We start from the raw sequence: 20,834 nt of genomic DNA on the forward strand, positions 1-20,834 counted from the left end.
GAAAATCTGAAATATATATATATATATATAACTTTAATAGTTTATCAGTGAAAATAATACTGGTTAAAATTCACAAAATTAATTTTATTTTGAATTATTTTTGTATCATGTTTAAGTAGGTTTCAGCCGTATTGACAAGCATTATTAATGTTGCGTTCAAAGCGGCCCGTAATAAGTTTCCTGTGCCTTGATCTCCAAGAAGATGTCCTTGTATCGATCTAATTGATGCTGCCTGTTGTCCAGGAGGAATGACACGGGAATGATTGATTCTGCTCTCATTTCGGAGCCAATGGACTGATTGATGTGTGCACCGTCAAACCCTTTGCTAATACGCCTTATCATATGCTATTTCACATGCATTAAATGCAAACCGCTACGTTTTTAAGATTAGGCATCTGTAGGCCAGATTCCAATCAACTACAAGCCTTCTTTTTTTTTTTTTTTCCTCCTGTCTCCCTTCATCCGTGTTGGAGATGAGCAGATTGCATGCTAATGTAGGGGCTGGAGGTGTTCTTCACAAGTGTCCGCTTGGATGGCTGCCACGGCTCGGGAAACAGAGTCTGGATGACTCACAATCCTTCCGGCACTGTGGTTATTCTCTTCAATTAATTGGTCCACTTAGGGCCACTTGCTCCAGTCCTGATTGTGGAGAGTGAAGCTCCTCGTTGTGGTCTCTGGAGCTTCTAATACCGTCTGATGCCTGTGGCATGCAATTCAAATTTCTGTAGATTGCAGTTTTTGGTTTATCGGTTTACAAACTGGCATTATGGTATTTATATATATGGATGCGCTACATTGTCTGAAAGTCCTAATCGGCTAGATGAGCATTTGGCAAAATACTTGAGAATAATGTCATGAATAGGTGATATAAATAAATTTTAACCATGATTGTTAATTTAGCTTGATGCTTGTGTGACCCTTTGCCATGGTAAAATCACAGTAAAACATGGTCATTCGTGGAATGCTGCTTTGATTCATTTCTTGTGTATTGTATAAACAAACTAAAGACTGGTAATTACATTGACCTGTTTGTTATCCTATTCAAAGGACATTTAGTTGGACGGTTATATTCAGACATATTTGGTTGGTTTTGCCCTTGTCTTTTGTATATTTGATATCAGTTCGGCCCAGAATGCAGCGCTGCAGTTTTCTCAGGGCTAAGTCATGTCAGCTGGCAGTCGTGCTTTATACGCTTAATATAACTCACTGTAAGTCCTGTCGCCAGGTTAATTGCATGTAAGCTGAAGGTTATTTTATTTTGTTCCTCTTTTTCGTAGAGGTGTCTCCTCCACTGGAGATGAGAAGGACGGAGAGAGAGGGAATAAGGGAAGTGGCATGAGTGTGAAATTCAATCCTATCTTAATCAGTGGCTGTGGGTCAACAGTGACCGTTAATGCAAGGCCTAATGAGAAACGTGCCTGTGGTCCTGTGGAGAGGATTGTGTGTCGTCCAGTGAAGTGGACTGGAGTGCTGCTGGCGAGGGGAAGCGGGCCACAATCACGGCGTCTCTGACCCTCGTTGTCCTCTCGCTGCGGCAGATTACGCCGTTTCCCCGTCACCTTCATCAGCAATTCTTAGGGTTTTTTTTAGTAGTGATTCGTCCTTCTATCTGTTCTTATGTTCTCCTTCTCTATCATATGACTGTTAACCCACAATCTCTCATCCAGTGATCTGTTCAACAACCATCCAGTCACTTAAAAATTAATAGCTTTTTCAAAACCGGTTGTTCAGACTCGCAGCCTTTCTGGATAACATTGGAGTATGGAGTATATGTGGTGTTAGTGCCTTTATGACAGTTTTTACAAAACATACATGCTTATATAATAGTACTTTACAGGAACTGAGTTTGTAATAAATCCCTTTAAAGTTATTCTAGATGGATTTTCCGTAGTAGGGAGTACCAGGATGAAAATACACCTAGTTATGCTACAACAGGCTTAAGTGAGATACGGTTCATTTGAAGTGAATGTAATGTTCCTCTTTCTCTCTCTACAGTGTCGGGGCCTCCCTTTCTCTCAGTCAATCAAAACTCAGAAACTACTGCATTAGTACGCTGGCAACCCCCTGATTTCGTCGCTCCGGGTCTCGAGGTGGAGGGTTATCGCCTACAGTTCGGCCGAAAGGACGTGAGCCCCCTGGCCACGCTGGAGTTCAGCCCTCGGGAGTTGGAATATTCCATTAGCAATATCCATCGAGGGGCCACGTACATCTTCAAAGTGTCCGCCAAGTCCAGATCAGGATTTGGCGAAGAGGCTACCCGAGAACTAAAAGTCCCAGAAGAGGTTCCTCGAGGGTATCCTCAAATAATCGAAGGGTCTAACATTACCTGCTGCTCGCTTCAATTTGCCTGGTTGCCTCCGGTACTAGCAGAGCGCAATGGCGCTATAACAGAATACACAGTGGCTTACCAGGAGGCCGGAACAGCCGGTGGACCTAAAGAACTGCGTCTGCCGGCAAGTGAGGACAGCTACACTCTCAAGAGTCTGAGGCCCAATGCGGTGTATGATGTGAAAATTCGAGCGCACACCAGTGTAGGTCCAGGGCCCTACAGCCCACCGATCCAGTATCGAACAGTGGCCTACGAAGCAGGTACGAGTTGCTCATTTCCCCGGCTCAAGGGACAAACCTCTACAATGCAAGCACCTACACCCGATTATATAAAGTTCTCTGGGAGCCACATACCTCACTAACACCCTCCCCCACAACAAGGTAAAATAAGTCAGTAAGTTGAAGTCAGTCAGTTTTGAAAGGGGAGGAGCATCAGTTTTTGCAAGGTAAGTGCCGATTGGTCAGACACGCCCAGCACATTCACTCATACAATCACAAAACTCCCCAAGTATTCCAAGGTAGGCGAGAAAAAAAGTCAAGGAGATCCCAGATCTGAAGTCAAATCAGGCACACTTTGTTTGGGTTTACTTTTGGATTTTTTTTTAGGGTTTTCTTTGATTTGTTTAAAAGTACTCACCTTTCCCCCCTACTCCCACACTGGGATGGTTTGCAGCATGGCGTCCCATGATGCACTGCTAACAAGTGTGGGCATGACAACTGTGTTTGGGGTTTGTCCTCGTTCTTGTCGGCTTTCTGCCACGGCAGTGCCTGTCCAAATTCAAGAGCACGTAGCAGTGGGTTACTCAAATACAATGTGGGTTCAGCTATTCTGGAATCGTTCATGGGGGATTATGGGAACTGTTTGCCAAATGTTCTTATGGGGGCGGCACTGCCGGGCCAGGGCAGGCAGAGTACTGTGCAGTTCTGTGTTCACCAGTCCAGTCTAGCGTGCTGTTTGTCCCAACTGAGCGCCTCCCCACCTCCCTTTCACAGCTCCACACACCGCTCACTCAGAGGGAACAAAGCCCCCTCTCCTTTGGGGGAAAACTGTTCGCAAGCATCGAACACTCTGTCAGCCTTCTTTCCCTTCAGTCTTGTTGTATTTTTCCATTTCTGAAGTGTCTTTCTCAATTTGTTTCCTCCACTCACCTCTGGACAGATGTTCCTAAGAACTTCACTGTGAAGCTGGTCACCAAAACTACAGTACTGCTGACCTGGAAGTTTTCCGATAGCCGCTTCCCATACCGCTGTATGGTAAGCAAGCTAATGAATCCCGTTTTGTTCATTAAATACCAACCTTATTACCAGTATCTGACTTAATTCGTGATGTTATCACACACAATTTAACAATGCACATTGGTCCACAGATTGAGTACAACCGGCAGAAGGTTGAAATTGATGCTAGGATGGCCAAAGCTCTCATCACCAACTTGCGACCCAACAACACCTACGAGTTTAGAATCGGCTGCCAGGAAAGCAGCGACGGTGGACCCAAACACAAGCTCATCGCACGAACATCACCACCTATTCTGGTCCGAAAGCCAGAGTTTGACCTGAAAAGAGAGCCGGACAGTACGCTGACCATTGTCTTCCCACCTCTGGAATCCAAAGAGTTGATAAAGTGAGGAAAACCAATTGGAAATGTGGGGGTCCTTTAAAGATGTTAATGTCGGAGACATGACAAAAAACAAAAAAAAACTTGTTTGCTGTAGTGCCCCTTGTGGCCATATTGAGAATGCAGTACATACTAACTTGAAACATCTGCGTTCGAATACTTGTGTAGGGAATTTTTCAGGTTTTGTTGGAAATCGCCTTGCTAGATGTTCCAATATTTATGCTCTGACAGATAAAGCACAGAAAAATAATAAACTTTGGTGGATAGCCAGTTATTTATCTAGCGATTTTTGCAATGGTCTTATGCACCATCTTGACCTCTTGCAGGACAGTCTATGTTGTGGTGGTTCCTCTGAAGAAGGGAAGAGGTCCGATCCGACACATCAAGAGCCCAGATGAACTGGACCTAGAAGAGGTGAACATACGCTAAGTGTTATTTGACTTGTTTTGATAATTTTAACGTTTGGGTTGTGTTCCCAGAAGAATCCAATGGAATATGCAATGTTTTAGATGTTGATTTCAGTTCTTCTCAAGCAGTATTTTCTCCGATAGTTGCTTGGTGATAGAAGACTCGCTCGAACCACACGTCAGCTCAAGCAGGTGGACGGGAAGCGGCCTTACATCGCTGCCAGCTTCAAGCCCTCATCCATGCCGCCGTCCTTCACCTTGGGCAACCAGATGGTGTACAGCGGCTTTGAAAACAGGGTTCTGGAGCCCGGGCAGGAATATGTGTTCTTCATCCTCGCCGAGCTCAACACCACTGGAGGGGTGAGTGAAATTTGAGGAGGAGCCTTTTTAATTCGAGTTTTAAGACTTGTGCAAAGATAGTTAAAACATTTTTGTGCTTTGGTGCAGAAATCGTTTGCTTCCAGTCCCTACACGGATCCAGTCACGGCTCCTGACGTGGACCCTAAGCCCATAGACACAGGAGGGGATGGACTCATCTGGGTGGTGGGGCCTGTTCTCGCTGTGGTCTTCATAATCTGTATTGTGATCGCGATTCTCCTCTACAAGAAGTGAGTGGACTTTTGACATGCCAATGAATATAACATTTTTACATTGTACCGTTTACACGACCACCGACCTGTCCTCCAACCAATACGCTTGTATAGGTCGTTCCAAATCCCTGAAATACGACCCATCAGAGCGTATACTACAATTGTGCACCTATCGGCAAAAGGACGTTTTCATATTAATGTTTTGTACTCTTTTATTTGCACTCTAATTTGTGCAGCTCAGTTGGTAGATTATTGCGTTATACCTTGATATGCAATCATGCTATCATGGGTTCGATCGGACGGAAAAACATGCACGTAAAATGTATATGCTCTATAAATCATAATTTAGCATGATTTCTGTGAGGGTTAGATTTAGGGCTGGGGTTACGTGTGGTCATTTGAACGAATAAGTCACCATGTAAAATATGTACAAATTACTGTGAGATCAGTGTAAAAAGTCCACACATTGCATTTAAATAAACATGCGTTTTGATTGGTAATGATGTTATACGTCATTTCATGACGACAGACGCAACGCGATACTGTCATTATTTTTACGCCCGCTAGAGGGCGCTTAACTTTAAAACGTAAATATAGGTCGTAATTAGGTGCTTGCACAAACGACCGATATGGTAGTTTTTTGTTGATAGACAAGCTCCGACCACTTAAAATGAGAACTAATTTAAGCTTCTCGTTATCTTTAATACTTGAAATTTGTAGATAAATTTAACTTGTGTCTACATATAGATGTATTCACAAAAATTGTATATTATATTAAATAACATTAAATTATATAAATGTCTTTGTAAAACATTTGAATTAAAAACAACATGAATCTGTATTATATGTATTGTTTCATAAAAAAGTTATAAATTGTTCAAATTAAAACAAATTATATAATACATTCCTATATTGAAGACATTTATAATTAAGATTTTTGATATAATTTAGTAATACATTTCGGTTTCAGTTACAATAAATGTAAATCTAATAAAATTTAAAGCAAATGTAATAAAATACTGTGAATTTAATTATTATTAATATATATATATATATATATATATATATATATATATATATATATATATATATATATATATATACATATATATATATAATATGTGTGTGAGTGTGTGCATATATATATATATATATATATGAAAATTATAAATGTCTTTACAAAATATTTCAATAAAAATAATTTAAATATAAAATACTGAATTATGTTGTTTTATAAAATAGTTTTATTAAAAGTTACAAATTTTAATGTACATTTATTCAACATGATAAATAATATAATTAATTACTATATTAATTAAAATATTTTGTAAAGATATTTCTCATGCGTATGTTAATGTATTTACAAATTTCTGTTTCTGAATATCTCAATATATTTAAATCGAACAAAATGTAAAGTAAATATAATAAAATACTGTAGTTTTTATTCATTAAAACGTTTTATAAAGACATTTAGAATTATCATATTTTATATTTTGTGTTGGTCACAATAATTTCAATAGAAAATGCATAAAAGACTATTTTATAGTCTTTTTCTATTGTAGGGACATTTATCAATATAATTAATATAATATTATAATATAATTTACTCAGTTGCTGTCACAAATTTAAGCTGTTCCTATAAGGAGTAGTGAGTCCAGAAAGGTGAATAAATGCTAAAAGAAGGATTTAAGCTTTTTTTAGGCCTCAGCATTGGCATAGTTTGGAGAAGTTCAAAGCGGAGCTGAGAAGAGCAATCAATTCGATCGTATCAAAAATTAATGAGGCTAATAGCTATTAGCTTCAGAGCGTGGCCAAAGCAGTCGTGCTGAAACTCAAAGGGAAGCTATTTCTCATTAGCACCTCTTGAGCCAGGTTAAACGCAGACGACTCCTGGCTAGTATTTCCTCCCTCGGCTGGACCTTGAGTTTGACCTCTGGTGTCTGGAGATCGTATAGCCCCCCCGGTGGGCACAAACACACATCTTTTACTGGTCTGTCCAAATGCAGATGAGATAATCTGGCTCCGCTAGCCTACCCTGTGAATTTGAATGCACTCTATTGATTTTTTTTTCCTCTCCTCTTCCTTGTTCCCTTGTTGTGTTTTCTCCACTTTATTTATTTATTTCACTTCAATGCTTTCTTCGGAAGCAGCAAGCCTGACAGGTAAGGTACTTTATTGCTGTTTTCAAGGGGGCAAAAGAAAGCAACATGCTTCAGCATAAAAGCAACTTTTAATTAGATGGCAGTGAAAAACTGGCGGGTTCAACCAATGTGACCCTCGGCTGTGATGTTTGTGGACGTAGCTTTCTTTGTGCTAGCATGTAGCTTCCTCGATTATAGACTCTTAAGTGTTTTCTGCACTGATAAATTTGATACTTGCATGTATACATTGTGTGTGGCACTAATTGAATCATTCAGATTGATTGAGGAGTCATTCAATATCAGGAGTCATTGAGCTGAATCATGCACTGAATCGATCAGGAAACACCGGGTGGTCATTTTGTGCATTTGTGGTTTGATTCACTTGTTCTTTTCCTGTCTCGTTTGTTAGATTTCATTAAGTCCTTGCATTTTTCTTTCTTTTTCTAAAGCAGCAAACGTAAAGAGTCAGAGCCACGGACGAAATGTCATCTGAACAATGTTGATATCACCCCTCACCATCCCACAGACCCAGTGGAGATGAGACGAATCAACTTCCAAACTCCAGGTATATCCTCGTGAACAAACAGCCTTTATCACTTTAAAGATTAACTTTTCTCTGGTTCATCTCTCGAAACCTGTCAAGGCCATGTCATATTTATTTTTAGGTCATATTTCACCTAAAAAAGTATATTTTGCCTAAAGAAAATCAAGCTTTTTTTGAATTTCAACATCATTTTCTTATCATCCTTCGGATTCTCCTTTCAGACATGCACTTTGAGTGCAAGAGTTGTTATTTCTAATTAGTGTCTCCACTGATGCAGTTTATTGGTTAATAATTGCATACAGCCTGTCAGTCAACTTTATTTTATGTTTGGTTCATGGTTTGAACGTCCAAACAAGATTAAACGTCCAAGCAGTTTCAGAGACATTTTTGCCATTGCCGCCCTCTTTTCATTCAAAAGTAGACAATCTTTTGTTTTGTACAAACATTTTTCATTTTTCATTTTTGCTGATTTTGAGTGCTAAAACTGATTTACATAGATTTGGGAAATAGACAAGCCAAACAATTTAAATTCCAAACGCTGTTTTGAATATATATATATATATATATATATATATATATATATATATATATATATATATATATATATATATATATATATATATATATATATTAATGCACCAAGGATTTTGTATATTGCTAATGGATAATTATGTTAATAACTGTTTACATTTTTTAAATATTTTTCATAGTATTTTTTAATTCAATTATTTTAATTTTGTAACTTTCGACTATCATTATGATTTATATTACTTTTTAATATTATTATGTATTTTTGATGATACAGATAACCAATAATAATTGTTGTTTTTCTAATTAAACATTTATATATTTTTTCCTATTGGCTGTATACAGTCACCAATATATTATGCATTTTTATTTATAATACTAATTATAATTAATCCTGAAATATAATGCTTATAATTACTGATAACCGATAAATACAGATGGCAATTAATTATAACTGTTCCATTTATATATATTTGTTTGTTTGTTTCCTTTGTCTGTATAAGGTCAACCATATATTATGAGTTCCTATTTATAATGCGAATTATTATATTAATCCTGAATAATAATGCTTATAAACACATTTAGACGATAACCGATAATTGTCTATGCTGTTTTTTTCTAATGTATTTATGTATGCATTTATTTATTTATTTTGCCTGTATAAAACACCAATATATTATGCATTCCTATTTACAATCCTAATTAAAATATTAATCCTGAATTATAATGCTTATAATCACATCTAGCCGATAACCGATAATTTCCTATGCTGTTTTTTCTAATGTATTTATGTATGTATTTATTTATTTATTTTGGCTGTATACAGTCACCAATATATTATGCATTCCTATTTACAATCCTAATTAAAATATGAATCCTCAATCATAATGCTAATCATAATTACAGATAACCAGTAAATACTGTAAACAGACTGAACGTCGTCGCAGCTTCCGAAATGTTTTTGCCTTTTCCGTCCTCGTCTCGTTCTAAAGCAGACAATCTTTTGTCTCGATCAAATCCTCCAGTTCAAAGAGTGTCTTCATTTTTGCCAGCTTTGCACGCTAAACCTAGCCTGACATTTCTTTGCGGCTGCTTGGAGTGTATTTGTCGATGCCGTCTCTCTCCTGTCTGCTCTCCCCATCAAACAGCTCTCGTTTCAAAGGCGGTAATCTCACCGTGGCCGCCCGAGAGCTGTCCTTCTTCAGCCCAGATAAAACGAGTGCCAGCTGAGAAATGGAGGTGGAGAATGCAAGAAAGCCACTATAGCAACCTCATTTCCCATAATCACCTGTCCATTGTGGGGGATCTTGTCCAGTAGCCGCCTAATAACACATCTGAAATGAACCCGGTGCACTTTCATCTTATTTCTCACCTCTTTCGTCCGCTTCAACAGTATAAAGAGACTCGCCTCGTTAAAGCCATCCTCGTTAGACTTTATTAATTGAGGAGCGTTCAATTTGCTACGCGACGTTGTTCTTTTTAAGCGTGGGGTGTCATTATCTCTTTGCTTGGTGAATTTTCATTTAAGTGGACATTTTAGCCCAATTAACTGGGACGGGGAAACATTTGCAACATTTCCATTAGCTAATAGGGGCCATTGTTCAAAGCAGCACACTTGAGTTCACATGGATGACTGGCACATATGGCTCACAACTTATCCTAATGAGACGAGACAACGACATTCGGTTTGGTTTGTAACATGTTTAGGGTCAGGTTCTGCTCAATTCTTCTGTGTCCTCTTCAGTATGTTTGTATTGGTATTATGAATCATTTTAGAAAACAAACATATTTATTAGCAAACTGTTTAATGCGGAACGTTCACAAAAACTCATGGTTTTTCCAGGCCTGTAAATAATTGTGTCTGTAAACCGAAGATTTGTATTCCTTGTCATCATTCTATTTCATAATTTTTTTAGGCTGCTGTCTAACATCTCGCCACAATTCACTGTTTTTTTTTTTCTTTATTGATTTTACTAATTTTACTCATGATTTAATAAATCATGTTATAGAAGAATAATTGCTTTTATATTGACTTTTAAGATTTACATAGATTTGAGAGGCTTAAGATTCAATGTTTTAAAATCATACGTTGTTTGGGTGTGTATAAGTGATGCATCTATGCATCTTATTTTAAATTGATAACTCATAATTGTTAATAATTATTTTAATATTAGTTTTCTATTATTTTGTTGATTTTTACAAATCAGTTAATTTTAATTAATGACTGGCGTAATGATTTATATTAAAGATTAATCATATTATTTATTTTTGCACATACAGATAACCGTTAATTATGCAGTTTTTATTCATTCTATTGTCTGTGTATGGTCACCAATATACTATGCATTCCTATTTATATTTTTAAACCTTACAATTATACACAACCGATAAATACATATAACCGATAATTATCTCTATGCTGTTTTATTTATTTATTTAATTTGTAATTAATTTCTATTGGCTGTACTTGGTCACCAATATACTATGCATTCCTATTTATATTTTTAAAGCTTACAATTATACACAACCGATAACTACATATAACCGATATTTATCTCTATGCTGTTTTATTAATTTATTTTTTATTAATTCTATTGGCTGTACTTGGTCACCAATATATTGTGCATACCAAATTTATTAGGCTAATTATAATATTAATCCTGAATTATGAGGCTTACAATCACACACAACCGATAAATACAAATAACCGATAATTATCTCTATGCCGTTTTATTTATTTATTTTTTATTAATTTCTATTTGCTATTCCTGGTCACCAATATATTGTGCATACCAAATTTATAAGGCTAGTTATAATATTAATCCTGAATTATGAGGCTTGCGATCACACACAACCGATAAATACAGATAACCAATAATTATCTCTTTGTTTTTTTGTTTTGTTTTTTCTTCAATATATTATGGATACCTATTTATAATGCTAATTATAATATTAATTCTTAATTATAATGCAAGTAATAATTTCAGATAACAGGAAAAATCAGGATAATTAATAATTATTGCCCAGCTGGTGGAATGACCTCCCAATCTCAGTCTTTACTATTTTTTTTCGCCAGCACTTGACCAACTAATTATTATTTTAACATGCATTATTTTAACCAACATAAAGCATTAAAAGTATTTTTTGACTTTTGTTCTCAAAGGACTGCTATTTCCAATGCTTATTCGGACCTGATCCACTCGCTAGCGTGTTAATCTGGGCATCTGCATAGGTGTCGTGTGCCGAAAGTCATCACAGATGGTTCAGACCTCGAGAACAGAAGCTAAAGACGCTCCTCATGCGTTCACGCTTCAGACAGCTGGACAAAAGTCGAGCACTAAATGCTGACCGTATGTCTTTTTACCGCTCGATCAACGCCGCCATCTGATAGTTTGAGGATTTATTCTTTAAAAAACTAGCATGGTATTTGTAGTGAATATTTGTGGTATGAACGGTATCTCCAGCGGTTCATGAATGTCTAATGAACATCAGTGGCTGGGATGTTGGATGAAGGACGGCTGATATGTGAGTGACTGTCCTATTTTCAGCGTCAGGACCTTCGCGAGGATTACCACCTTCATCCAGAGCAGGGGTGGTCTGTTATCCTGCCTGGTTAAAAATGCACAATAGATTCTGAAAAATTTATTGGAGGGATAAAATGCATAAAGGAGAAGTTCTATTTTCTGCTTATTAATTTCCTTGCATTTATCTTGTTTTCCCATTTCTTTCAGTCCATTTCAAGATTTGATTCTCAACTAATGATCAGTACGTTCAAAGAGGGATGCTTTTATTTTATGTTTTTGCTGTTTGCTGTTTTTCACAGATTCGGGTCTAAGCAGTCCTGTCAGTGAAGCCGGTTTTGACTATGAAAGTTAGTGCTCACATCTCGCGCTGAGTTTTGGTGTTTTCAAATCTTTTTTTAATGCGTCTGCCCTACATCTGAAATAATGGGTTGTGTTTTCTGACTACATTTGCATATGACCCCACCCCACAAACTGCTGGAGCTGTGCTAATTCTCACTCCCGCAACCCTGGAAAAGTTAAAAGGAGTCATAATTCAAATGAAATGAAAAGACTGAATCTCATTAGCAATTTCTTTTCATATATGAGATGCATGATTTAGGATCAAATCAAGTATATAAACCTATTTGTTTACCAACATCATGTTTTGTTTTTACACCTAACCTGGCCATATTTAAACTTCAATTTAAATAAAACGGATTTATAATTATAATTAATTAATATCTAAACATTTGAATAAAGAAATAATTGTTAATATCGTTTTAAAATTTGTATAATTAATAATTATTATTTTTTTAATAAAAATACATAAATATCATTCAACACAATGATTTATATCTCTATTATGTTTCCAATTCCTATAATCAATATCTTAATACCTTAGTATTTTAATATAATGTAATTTAAATCAATAAACAATTATTATGTTAAAATTGTTTTAGTATTATTTTATAATTAAGTTTTATTAATGTTTTTGCTGATAACAAATGTAATTTATATTAATGATTAATATTATTAGTTTTTAAGGATACAGATAAATGATAATTATCTCTATTTTTATATTGCTTTATTATTAATTCTTATTTTTAATGCTAATTATAATATTAATTATATTAATATATATAAAAATTTCAACTAACAGTGAGACTGCAGTTTTCCTAGACATTTGTTCTGCATCTGTGGGAAGTTAAAATGCGAATGCGGTTTACGGTTTCATCTTAATTATGACAACTTTTAACTTTTATTTCGTAACAGTCTTTGATTTTTTTATTTGATTTTTTTCTTAACCTTCTGCTTGTTGATTGCTTGGTTCTCGCCGGCTGTTGGCTGCACACTATTAATCCACAGTAAAAGCAGCTGATCATGTAGATGATTTTTACACAAGTCTTCACACATTCCAGCATCCTGTTCCTCTCTCCACCGATGGGGTCGTTCTGCAGGCGGAGATAACGAGCTGAATTAATTAAAAACAATAGTTCGACATTTGATACATCCCTCCTGCCCCCCAGCGAGACAGAGGAATGAGAAACACGACTACCTTTTTTGGTCGTTTTTATGGGGAAATATACTGAGTGCTTTTCCTTTTATATGTAAATGAACAATCGCATAAAATCATTTTGCGAACAGCGGCAGCGGATATCAAAAGGATTTGTTATTTGCATCACCTGACGAGCTCAAATAAGAGACTGAAAATATGTAATTAGACAGTTTGCATCTCTCGTGCTCGCTGATCTTGGGCTTGATTGCATGGGATAAAAAGACTCTGCGGTGGAGAGAGAGACGCACAGAAATCCTGGCAGAGAGAGCAGACAGGAAATGAACAGCTAGAGGAATTTGTCCTTGAAAGAGTTTATATCCTATTGGACCTCACTTAAACAGCCTTTCCAGCGTCTTTCGCATAAATACTAGAAACTCAGTGTAGTTAATTATAATTACATGAGGTCATGCACATAATGTGTATTTGGTGCTTTCATCTGCCACAAAAAAAGTTAACGTCTTAGATAATCTTCATTTGGAAGATTTTTACGGTGTAGAGTCATTTGACAAAGTGAAAGTTTTGAGAACATAAAAAAAAGCATTTTTTTGCACCCGAGCGGATTAAATGTAATTGTTTCTTACATCTTGCAGAGAGAAAATGTATAATAACAAACAAATAACAGCTTATTTATGGAATGGAAAGACGGGAGATGAGTAATTGTTGTTGACACAGAGCAAAGTTGAGGACTGTGTTGATATTGAAAAGCGCTAATCCTCAGAGTTTGTTGGATTTCGATTGGCTCTAGATGGCCTTTCTCATTGCATTATGAAGGCTGTTAGTGTTTAGCATGCAGGTTTGATCTCAGGTTGTTTGCCAAAGTTGCCCTTCACATCTTCTTTGAGAGTGCTTTGGCATATATTACCTTGGTTCACCTTAAGAGGGTAAAACTGAGTCCAGACTATCTGTAAGTGCCTGGCCAAGCTGATGAGAATAACATTTGTGTGTTTGGCGGAAAACCGTTGTTAGTATAGTTTGATTGGCTTTGTTTTGCATGGAAGTCTGGAAACTAACAGCTAGGACTTTTACGTTGCATCTTGAGTGCCGTTTGCGTAGTTTTTTAGTCATAATGTCCACTTAGCAAGCGTCCTTTCTCAATCAAACCCAAACCATTTGTGGCGCACAATATTACGAGAAGAAAAAAAACTTGAAATTGAGGATGGCTAATGTGATTATGCAGATTGTCCATGCTTAATTAAATCAATGTACTCTTGAAAGAAGTCAACATTTAACCTCACACATTTGACCTCACATTGAAGAAAGTCCAATACTCTCTATAAAAACGTTGGCGTCCATTTTAGGCTTGGTGACGATATGTCTGTTTTCTCCCATAATCCATTACTAATTCATAACTGGATAAACTCCACAGCAAGAGACCTAGAAAGTTGTCAGTCTGAGCAAACGGTAAAACTAGTGCTTGTTTGAGAAAAGGTCAAGCATGGGCGACTGCTTCTGTGACATGCTTGCTTAGCTTTGGCTGAACTGAAGAAAACTTTAACTTTGCACCGGGACCATCGGGTCATCTAAACCCAGGCCAGAACTCTCAAATAAACCCACTACCCCATCATCTCCCCTCCACCTCAAGAGCTTTATTTCCCATCATTTCGCAAATGAAGGATTACATCAGGATCTTATTGCATGCTCCTGCCAAAAGAAAAGCTGTTAGAAATATTAAGGCTAGAGGTGTACTCCAGGGAAAGGAAATATTGTATTTTTTACCTCTTGCTCACTCGTATTTTTCGTGTTTAGTGTGGAAGCATTCCAGTATTTTCCCACCGGAGCAGCAAGACAAAGAAAGCAAGTACAAGTCCATATTTTGGTTTCGTGCAAGGCAGCATGCAAATTAGTCTGGTCATAAAGCCTAGTATAAAATACAAGACAGAAGCTTGTGTTTCCTCGTACACAAGTCTACAGCCAGCAATTTTTCTAAATGCTAGAATTGCCTACTTGACAGGGTTACTGTTAGGGCAGCAGTGTCCAATTTTTCTCCTGGAGGGACAAATTCTTAAAGAGTTTTGCTCTAACACATCTGCCTAAAAGTTTCTATTGATTCTTAAGACCTTGATTAGCTGATTCAGGTAATTTAATTTGGGATTAAACTTGGTGGCCTTCCGGGATTAGGATTGGATACCCATGTTTTAGGTTAGCATAGCATAGCATAAAGCTGCATAAGGAAAATGTATACCATTCTCCTATTCCAGACACAATGTACATAGGGTGACTGGTAGTGTGCTTTTGGCCTTTTGTCTCACGTTTGATTAAATCTATTACGTTTCAGCTCTCCAGACATGAACATATTTCTCAAGGGCAGATCTTGGGGGTTGTTTCAATTTATTGTTCCCGTGACTCATTTTGAAAGGAGATTTGTTTGGTTTCACGAAGGCAATCAAGCGCATTATTCCCCTTGTCTTAGCCTGCCGAGGACAAACGTATGGTTTGTCTTACCAACCAAGTATATGAAGTGTCCTCCGGCTTGTCGTTTTAAGAGTGAGAAAGAACAGATTTCATTGCTGTAAGGAACCATTTGACCCACTATCATTTTTGTAATTGGTCTGGGGGTTTTGCAGCAACTTAGCAATCATCCGTAGGTCATTTCCTTCATATTTTCTATATAAATGCATCACGTATTTTGTATTAGGGCAATCCTGATTGGTCTGGTTGATGGTGTAGAGCTCTGGCCTGGTCACACTGTGTCTCTAACATCACCCACTGTTCCTCACTCCAGTCCCCACCTCATTGTCTCATCTGCTTGGGTGTTTTCCCCCACCACCGATCCCATTTTCTCCACCAACATTTGGGATTTGGCTTCTATCTAGTGTTGTCAAAAGTACTAATGTCGGTACCAATCGGTACTGAACTGTTTATTGTGAAATGTTGAGTGGATTCTCAAACAGCTCTGATTGGCCATTGTGTTCAAACACTCAACAGATACGTCTGTGATTGGCTACAGTGTTTGAGAATCCCAGCGCTCAAAATGCTTGCAGAAATCCTGGTATCGTACTGACTAGCACCGACATCTGTACTTTTTGATAACATTACTTCTATCTTTCTTGCCCCCGTTGGTCTTTCTGACCTTATCTTTCTGTGTCGTCTTCTCCTGATTGGTGCACAGGTATGATGAACCACCCTCCGATACCCATCTCTGAGCTAGCCGAGCACACAGAGCTCCTGAAGGCCAATGACAACCTGAAGCTCTCCCAGGAGTATGAGGTACTGCATTTTATACAGAAATACCACTTTATGTTATGAATATGATTGTTAGCCATTATAAAGATGCTGCTTGTACAACAATGTGGGCATTCCTGCAAAAACAAATGCCAGTGAATTATTTTACCTTACATGCCATGGGGTTTTGAAGTGGCGCGGCTGTCTTGGTTTAAAGTGCTGGGCTCGCAAACGTAGCGGCTGCTGATTAGCCTTTGCTACTGCTGAATCAGCATTCATTTGCATAGAGTAAATGTCGTCGTCCATCTTAAATCACAGCGTGCTACGGCAGCACTGCCATCAACACCCTCTGGTTTTAATGCCATCTTAAAAGGCTCCCAGCATGAGCCAGACCTGACATCTCAGCGGGAACATAGCCAACCCACTATCATTTTTGGGACATGGCTTAGCATATATATTAGCATTAGCTGCATATGCTATCCAAATGAATTCATAAACAGCTAAGCCTGAGTAGTAGTCTGACCTCAGCCATTTGCAAATAGGTATTCAGCAATGGCATAAACAGGATCACCTTCGATAGTTTTGGAGTTACATAAAATAATAAAAAAACACTTTGATCTGCCTTGGCTTCATGAATAAGAAGGGGGTCCATGAACCCTTTGAAGTTCACAATGGGACTGCAAGGCTGATTTGAAGCAGATAAATGTGTTGATATGATATGAGGATGTGGATTTGGATTTATGCAAAAACATGCTGTGGATTACAAAAACCCCAGATTATGTCATCGTGCTTCCATCCATCCGTGATCCGTTAGATCCCATTACAGTGTGACATTTGGCTTGAAGGAGAATCGAACCAATCCAAGTTGTGTGCGCTGAAACCCATGGGCGGTTTGCAGCGTAGATGATAAGAGAGACATGTTTGAGAGCACGGACAACCTGTGGAGGATCCATGCTCTGTTATTTGTGCCTGCAATCATCGAAGGGTAAACAGCTACATCAATCCCCTCATTGTGGGTTATTTCGCCCCAGTATCAGCATGCAGAGACGGTCGCATAAAGGAAAACATCCCTTAAGCTAGAAGAGCTGGGATGGAGCCATTGCCAGAGAACAGGCTTGGAATCATAATGGAATACTAAATTACCCCAACAGGGGAATAGAATATTTATTCAGAATTATTGGGAATGTGGCGGCGTTTATCTTGCTGGCATCAGATAATTCACCCCAACACAAGAAGGAACAGACTATTTTATTAGCATTTCCTTTGCTATTATTCACTGTCCACGACAAAGCTACCTGGCCAAATGCTGGTGAATATTTAAACGATAGCACTTTAATGTGCGGCTGGAGGACTTTTATCTTGTTGTGAATGTTTATCCTAGCTGCTTTGTGTAGATCCTCAAATTTGCTAGTTACCGTTATTTTTAGTCCTCCCAGGATCCCGTGGCCTCACTCGACCCTGCTTTCTGAGTGTTGAACTCTCTTCTGTTTCTCTGCCTTCTTCTGATGTTCTAGCGGATGTAAACTCACTCTCTTCTCACATTAGCATTCATGCCAGCGATGCTGAGGGATTGGGAAAAAAGCCCTGAGGGTTGCTTCACTCTGTTTTCTCTTTCCACAGTCCATCGATCCGGGTCAGCAATTCACCTGGGAGCATTCCAACCTGGAGGTCAACAAACCCAAGAACCGCTACGCCAACGTCATCGCCTACGACCACTCCCGCGTAATCCTGGCACCCATCGAAGGTTGGACAGAACTGCACACACACTGATTCTTTCAAAGAAAAGCGTTGCATCTGAAAGGTTCCAGAACGACTGAACTTTCTTGTCGCCCACAGTTGCATCTGTCTTCAAAAAGGCTGTTTGTTTGAGAAATTTACTAGTGCAAGGTCCTAAAACCTTCTAGTGTTTATCCATATACATTAATCTGCTTTCTTTCCTTCCCACACAATTATATTGTGTGCTCGTGCACATACAGGAAACAAGTCAGATAACAAGCAAGAAATTGCACAGCCATATCACAGACTGCCTTTGGTTGAGGTATAGAAGCTGTCAAGCTTTTGGGAGAAACAGTGGAAAATCAGCAGAGATTCTGCTGAAATGTTGGTAAAACGCCCATCTTTTTTCCATCCAGAGGCAACTGTCAATCTTCAAGTCTCCTTTGTGCTGTTTATAGTTATATCCCCCCAGGTTCCCTCCCTTGCCGTCGCGTCACCTTGATTTTTGCTACAGTTCACCACAACCCAATTTAGATGAGCAATAAAACAGCGTAACAGAATCATCACAAAGACAGCGCCCATAAATGCATAAATTAATCAAGTTCGAAATTTCCATTTTACAGTGCAGTGATTTTGCCATTAGACACAGCGGTGGAACAATTCGTGCAGGCAGCCGTTCTCTGTTCACTTAGCTATGACTAAAGAGAAACACTCTCGCGAGCGCTTTGTGAGACGGGGAAGAGGCTTTTAATGGCATCCTTTTTTCCCCCTGATTGCTAATTTTGCCTTTTTCTCCAACCTAGAAAATGAGCACGGCCAAGTGTTTCATTGTTCGTTGTTAAGGCACGAAAACAACAATTTAGCACCGCGGGCCTGTATTTGTGATTGAAGCTTTTCTGTGTTGGATAAACTGTACAATTAAATATGCCTCTCATAGGTTATTAGCCAGAGGTCTGAAGCGAGCGCGGACCCCGAGTGTAATTACAAGTGACTTGTTTGAGAGAATTAATGGTGCTTCCTACTGGGGGATTTGAACAAACCCCTAACCTAAGTGTTGAACTTTGTTGTATAATTTGTCCCTCACCAACTGGCTTATTAAATCACCTTTATTATTATTGTAATGAGAATTACATGTTGGTACTCAGACCAACACTAAACCCCTTTAAGGCCCAGATCCAAACCCTGAATAACCCTAAAGTCTCTGAGATCCCAATTTGAGGGCCAATGTCATATGTATGTGGTTTTGAGAGATATCACGACCTAGACTTCAAGATCGTAACCTCTAGCAGTGGCACACAAGGGCTTTACTGCCTCATGGATCCTGAGCTTTGGCGGGAGAATGTTTGGCTGCTTTATGGGAGATTTACTACGGGCCGCACAGAGCGATGGCAGAAAGAAAGCGAGGTGGGGTCCGGCGTGTGTTCAGCTCGCTGATTTACTCCTAGACCAGCCTAATATAGCATCTGGCCCTAAATCAGCTGCAGTGGATGCTGTTGGCCGGCCCTCAGAGACCTAGACAAGGCCGAAAAAGCTGGAAGAGGCTCGATGGCTTTTCTTTCATGGGGATTATTTTCTAGCTCTTCAAGCTCTGCATTGTGCCAGTCATATGTTGATGATGTACTCATATTCCTGTATCGTAAACGCTGCGTTTGTGTGCTATGTAGCATAGCGTCAATCAAAATCGTGTTTTTTCATGATGCGTCCCTTGAAAAGTGGACATCTCTGTCATTCTGGCCCTAGCTCTTACAGTTACCAACCTACTTGCTTTGTTTCAAGGTATCACAGGCAGCGACTACATCAATGCTAACTACACTGACGGCTACAGGAAGCAGAACGCTTACATAGCTACACAGGGACCGCTGCCGGAGACCTTCGGAGACTTCTGGAGAATGGTGTGGGAACAACGAGCCACCACCGTGGTCATGATGACCAGACTAGAAGAGAAGTCAAGGGTGAGGCCAAACAAGGATTAATCTGGAATACTATACATAGGTCCCGCAAAACAGTGAGAATATTGAGTTAGCATTGACCCTCTCAAGCATAAAAATGTACAGTATATGTAAATATTCTGTAAAATGGTGCATTTTATATTGATACTTGACAGTAATAAATGAAATGGTTTGCAGTGCATTCTAGGATTGGCTTCAACGCAAAAGACAGAATTTCAGTTTTGCTAAAAGAAATCTTACATTTTGAAACAACCTGGGTAGCTAGGCAGCTCACTAGGTTGTGGAAGGGAGCTAATAGTCCCTAAGAAGATAATAGGTCGTCCCTTTTAGCCTTGTTAAAAAAAACTCTTCATACTGAACAAATTAGCATTATTCCAGTTGGAATGCCATTGGCGGTTGAGTGGGTGAACAAAAGGGATGGAGGAAATGGGACTTTCCGATAACAACTGGAAATCATCTCTCGGCTCTATTGGGGGCAGTTCGGCCCGTTTAACACAAAAAGAGAAAAATGAGAGAGAAAGAGGAAGTTGAGAATCCGTCATCCCTCAGCTGTGGCGTCTAGAAGCCTGTCAGGCTCAGCAGACTCCATCGATATCTCAGGACACCCCCTCTCACTCTCTTTCACCATCTTAGCGGGCGCCACATGGTGTGTTAGAGCTCTGTCAGATGCGATCAGAGTGAGCCGTTCAATCTGCAGCATAAGCGCAAAGAACACATTTAACCTGCACATTTCTGAAGCAGCGAGCTGTCACATCGCATCAGGGCACTGAGGGCCGCCCGACTGCTCGCCATGCTC

At 38.7% G+C, this 20,834-nt stretch overlaps 1 protein-coding gene across 40 annotated transcripts in view; it reads left to right on the top strand.

Annotated features, from left to right (window-relative positions):
* The window catches only part of ptprsa (protein tyrosine phosphatase receptor type Sa), a 178,410-nt gene that overhangs the window by 140,863 nt on the left and 16,713 nt on the right, over positions 1 to 20,834 (top strand). For 10 of the 40 annotated variants that reach the window (XM_026235473.1, XM_026235471.1, XM_026235483.1 and 7 more), the window contains 12 exons: positions 1,996 to 2,589; positions 3,488 to 3,582; positions 3,696 to 3,949; positions 4,270 to 4,357; positions 4,495 to 4,710; positions 4,798 to 4,958; positions 7,088 to 7,102; positions 7,531 to 7,646; positions 11,977 to 12,024; positions 16,321 to 16,418; positions 17,994 to 18,117; positions 19,866 to 20,041. In XM_026235473.1, coding sequence (XP_026091258.1) covers positions 1,996 to 2,589; positions 3,488 to 3,582; positions 3,696 to 3,949; positions 4,270 to 4,357; positions 4,495 to 4,710; positions 4,798 to 4,958; positions 7,088 to 7,102; positions 7,531 to 7,646; positions 11,977 to 12,024; positions 16,321 to 16,418; positions 17,994 to 18,117; positions 19,866 to 20,041 — 1,985 coding nt within the window. The remainder of the gene's footprint in view (positions 1 to 1,995; positions 2,590 to 3,487; positions 3,583 to 3,695; positions 3,950 to 4,269; positions 4,358 to 4,494; positions 4,711 to 4,797; positions 4,959 to 7,087; positions 7,103 to 7,530; positions 7,647 to 11,976; positions 12,025 to 16,320; positions 16,419 to 17,993; positions 18,118 to 19,865; positions 20,042 to 20,834) is intronic. The other 30 variants (XM_026235495.1, XM_026235496.1, XM_026235497.1 and 27 more) reach the window with 16 other exon arrangements.

This window comes from Carassius auratus, chromosome 47, assembly GCF_003368295.1.
Source record: "Carassius auratus strain Wakin chromosome 47, ASM336829v1, whole genome shotgun sequence".
NCBI classification, from domain to species: domain Eukaryota; kingdom Metazoa; phylum Chordata; class Actinopteri; order Cypriniformes; family Cyprinidae; genus Carassius; species Carassius auratus.